Source organism: Haematobia irritans, chromosome 4 (genome assembly GCF_050003625.1).
Source record: "Haematobia irritans isolate KBUSLIRL chromosome 4, ASM5000362v1, whole genome shotgun sequence".
Taxonomy (NCBI): Eukaryota; Metazoa; Arthropoda; class Insecta; order Diptera; family Muscidae; genus Haematobia; species Haematobia irritans.
Window position 1 is genome coordinate 53,409,133 of NC_134400.1, and position 5,095 is coordinate 53,414,227.

Sequence of the window (5,095 nt, forward strand, 5' to 3'; positions counted from 1 at the left end):
TTCGTCCAATCTGGTTGAAACTTAGTAAGTGATGTCAATATACATACGGCTTCCATATAAACCGATTTGTATACCAGAGCCCCATCGGGGAGCAAATTTCATCCGTACTGTAAATGCTCTCTAATAATTATGCAATATTTGGTCGGTATTGACCTATAATTGTACATGGTCCCCATATAAACCAACCCCCAGATAATAATCATGCAAAATTTGTTCCATATCGGTCGTAATTGTATATAGCACCCATATTAATGAAATTGAATGTGATATTAGTGTTTGCTTTTTAACTACCAACTGCCTAAATTGGACCATATCGGCTCATAGTTATATACAGACTCCTTTATATAAACCGATCAAGAACGAATATTAGGTATATATGAATTTAATCTGCCTTTTTATTTAACATTGTCTCCACATGGATCAATTTCGAAGACAATGTTAAGAACTAACGTCAACAGTTCCCACACCCAAGAATTCGATTGTGGATGACGCAGTTTTTTGTAGAAATCTCCATGCAATCCATGGATTATAGGCAAACAATTTTAATACTATAACAACACCTAAAAACAGTTTTCCCTTTTAGACAAATTCGTGTTTTAGCAGATCCTTATTACTAATATTTTTTTTTTCGAAAAATAAAAGACAAGTGTATTTTTTTAAATTTTTTAATACATCCATCCATTGTCTTCATAGAAACTTGCAAAAGTAATCTAATCAAACAATTTCCGAATATATTTCGTGTTTTTTTATTTAGATGAATTTCTTTGTTTTTTCTTGTATTTATTTCTTGTGTTTTTTGTTGCTTTTGCTTTTTTGTTTTTTTTTTTTTTTTTTGGTTACAAAATTAAGATCATGTGGTTGTTGTTTTTGTTTTTTAATATATAAAAATATTGAAAACAAACTTAAATTAATAACATTAATACATTTTCGTTTTTTTTTTTTATTTCCTGTTGAGGACGACATTGCCAACTTGGGCAGGGAATATTTCATACAAACGTATGTCTGGTATGAAAATAATACATTTTTGTTTATGAAAATTTAAAATAAAAAATCATTTCGTAGACAATTAATATATTATAAAATATATATGCGTTTTACAGTTTACAGTATATAACTTTTTTTTAATAAATACTTTATCGGAAAAATAAGACTTACAGGAAAGCATATGAGGATACGTATAAAAAAACGAAATTATATATGAGAAAATGTCATTTAAGAATGATTCATGAGAACATAAGGATGATAGCTTTTTTGTATTTAAAGGAATTTGTATTCTTTTAGAAAATATGGATTTTATTTCGTGGGTTTTTTGTTTTTTTCATTACAAACTAAAAGCCTATCCAGCCTGTCATGAGGAGGCAAGCTTGAATTTAGGCAAAATATCGCAGTTTCCTTCGGTTTTTTTGTTTTTTCAAAAAAAGTTATACTAATTAAAACACGTTTAAATTAAAGTACACACAAGAACTTATAATTAATATTAAATAAATATCAAAAAATTTTGAAAATTCTTTGAATTTAAATCGACATTCTTCGACATACACACACATTGTGTGTGTGGGTGGTAGTTTGTTTTGGATAGAGGGGAAGGGTGGAGGCTTAATTAAGGGGGAAATTTCTTGATTGGGGAACGGTTCTTCTTTATCTTAATACAATTTTCAAATTTCAGAATTTGCTTTGCATTGTAATGCAAATTTAACACATTTTATATTTCACATGATTGATTTGTTTTTTTTTTGTTTCGTTAAGATTAAAACTTAGCATCTTAATAAGTATCACATTATTTTCATGAGTTTTGTTGTTGCTTCGCGTTTAATTGGCCTTGAGTTGTTAAGAGTAACACTCGGGACGTATGCTTTTTCTTTTCTTCTCCTCGAACCAGAGAATTTCTCTGGCATTCGTACAACAATTCATTTTCGTTTTCAATATTGGCGAACGAGGGGTGGGTGGCGAGAGTTATATAAGGGTGAAATATTCGAAGACTTATGCTTAGAGAAATGTAAGCAAAAGGTAAGGAGGAGTTGGGGTAAAATTACAAGTGATGGAGTCGCATAAATGACAAAAGAAAAGAAGAACACAAAAAGCTTAAAGTCTACAGGGGGTGGGGTGTACATTTCACACATTGATTTTCAAGGGTTGGTAAAATGATTATTGCTGAGATTTAGCAGCTGGGCCTGTTTAGGTGGGTGGGAGCTTTGATTGAATTCAAAGGTGTATGTATGGAGGGTGATGATATTGATGCATTTTGTATTTAAGCGGTGGGTGTTGATATGGCCTTAGAACTGGTGTACGTATAACTACTGCTCGTCAAGGGAGAGTAGAGTTTGTTCTTGGTGATATTGAATTCGGGACTTATGGTGATGGTACGCGACAAACCCTTCATGAATTGTGGCAATAGAGAGGCCCAACCACGATGATCCTGACGCAATGTCAAGTAGATCTCAAATGTAGATACGGTTTCCTTATCCAATTTGAGTGAGGCAATGCGACGGGAGTTATTCGGCTCATCTTCGAATTCAATGTATATAGTGCAGCCGCGCAGACCACAGGGTTCTCTTTCCGAGAGGCGTAGAATTTCAGCTGCAATGCGCGGTGTGAGATCACAGGGTAATGAGACTTCTGTGCAAGACAAATGACGGCTCTTAGCAGCCCTAAGTTCATCCAGCAAACGTAGGGACAGATCATTAATGGCCGTAGCATCGAAATCCTCATTGTAGTACATATTTTGGTGATTAGAACTGGTGCTATTACTACTACTACTACTGCTGCTGTTGTTGTTGTGATTGACCTTACTGATGGTATTGGTCAAGGGTTTTTGATTAGTAGCTACCGTTGCTGGAGAGTTACGCTTATTTTGGTTTTCCGATAAACGTTTATTTTTTTGATTATTAATACTGCATTTCATTTTATTGATGGTATTTGTTTGATTGTATGGTAGATTGGTGGTGGCTTTGGTACTAGCTTCTGGTGGTGGAGTTAGAGGTGAAGTCCAATCTAAAAGAAAAATAAAACAATTAGTTGCAAATTAAGGTAAAAAATCTACATATAATTGTAAAGCATTCCCACCAACATCCCCCGCTCTGTGCCTCATTTCAATTGTCAAAATTTTGGAATTGCTATTTTGAAATATTCCAAATTTACCCCATACTGTGTAATTCATATACCGCTTCTCGAATATTCGAGCCTTTTCTATTAGTGCAGCATATTGGATGAATGATTGAACAAACCAAAAGTGAAGGTACCCCAATCGCTATAGCCGCATGTTTATGTTTTCGATGAAAAACGCACGTAGCACGCTTTGCTTGATTTTCCGTTAAAAAAGAGACTACACACACACCCATACTAACATATACGCACACTCTACTATCTGTCAATTGTTTTCATTACTATGTACATAGTGTGTGCCGCATATGATGTAGCGGCAACAAACGTATGGGATATTTTGTGCTTTGTTTTATCATTGGCGAGGTCGTTACACACCGACATTAGCAACCAACCAAACAACAACAACTATACACACACGCTTGTTTTCCAATAGTTTCAATAGCTCTTGACAACAAGCAACCAAAGCATACCCAATGTAGTGTAGCGATTGTGGCGTATAAAAAATCCAGCAAACACAACAAAAACAACAATGAGACCCAAAACGATTACCCGTTATGACTCAGGGGTTGCGAGAAGAGAAGACATGCAGGCAATCAATCGTTGTTTGTTGTTGCTTATGCCTTTTTCCTTTATAATGTACATGGATAATTTCTTTTTATAGGGTGAGAGAAGGAGAGGAGAAAGTCTTAATTAATTTCCAAACAAAAGTCAGCTTTATTCTATTGATGTATTTTAAGAGTTTGAAGAAAATCCAATTAATTCAAATACGGAAATTTTTAAAAAGAAAAAATCAAAAGCCCCCCAGTGAGAGAGGGTCTTTCTTAAGAAATTAATAGGAAGCGGAAATAACAAATGCCGACGGCTTTTCACATATTGTGAAAACAAAACCTCATATCAGTGTTCATAAAAAATTGAAACGTTTACCACAGAGCATTTTGGAGCCGCTTTCAGAAACTTTTCTAACTCTTTATAATATTAAAAACAGATAATAATAATACAACTTACCTCTTATTTTATTAGACCCCAAACCAGCAAAATCGGATGGATGATATAACTGTTGTACTGCAAGAATTTCCATTTTCATATTTCTGATTTTCGTTAAAAAAAACTTGAAAAATCAGTTAAACGTTTTACCAAAATAGTTGTCACAATACACAAGAGATAAAACAACAACGATGTGAATACGACACGAGTAGTAAGTTCACCAGTTTCAAGCTCTTAGAATTGATGATGGTCAAATAAATTTCCAGAAACTTCCAAACGATTCGGAAAAGTTCAACTTTTTTGTTTGAGGTTTACCAAAACCACAAGTATTTTCTTCTTTATCACAATAATGGGGTTCTTGTCTTTTATTTTTCTTAAATATTTCACTACAGCTGGTTGGCTGTGGTTTGAAATTAACAAAATTGTTCTTTTCTATTTTGTATATATGGATAATCTATTCTATCCTTCTATTAATCACAGTTCAGTTTATTTAAACGAAAAATTCTTTTCACTTTTCGTTTAATAAATGGCAAATAATTTTATTTTAACTCTTCGATAGAACTCTTCTTATTTTATTCCTCTTCGAAACACTTCACAAAAGTAGAACGAATATTTATTACGTTAAAATTGCTATTAACACAGCTAAGCAGATGGTGTTGCGTTATCTTTATTGTTTGTATCTGTATCTCAGCAATGTATCGAAGCTACTATACCAAACCAGCTAGGTTAGCACTGTATTTATAGGTTTCACCACCCCACTCAAATCTCACTCAATCTCCTGTACAACAAATGGGTAAGATTTCTCTCTCTCGCACTCTATGGTGGGGTTTGAGTGGTTTTTCCATAGGGCTTAAGAAAAATTAACTCTCTTGTGTGAGAGTTTTATACAATACCTGAGATACATAGAGCGTCAATGAGAATGAGTTATAGAGTTCTTGTAAGCGAATATAAATTGTATGTGTTTGTGTATGTTAATCTTACTTGGCCAACAATAAACACTACCACTCAA

General features: G+C 33.6%; 1 protein-coding gene across 1 annotated transcript; it reads right to left on the reverse strand.

The window, feature by feature from the left end:
* Positions 1-803: 803 nt before the first annotated feature.
* On the reverse strand, positions 804-4,794 carry LOC142232693 (protein scylla-like). The gene is made up of 2 exons (XM_075303335.1): positions 4,108-4,794; positions 804-2,991 (listed from the first exon to the last, which is right to left on the reverse strand). Exons 1-2 carry the CDS (start codon positions 4,184-4,186, stop codon positions 2,249-2,251), a joined length of 822 nt encoding a protein of 273 aa, XP_075159450.1. The 5' UTR covers positions 4,187-4,794; the 3' UTR covers positions 804-2,248.
* Positions 4,795-5,095: the final 301 nt, after the last annotated feature.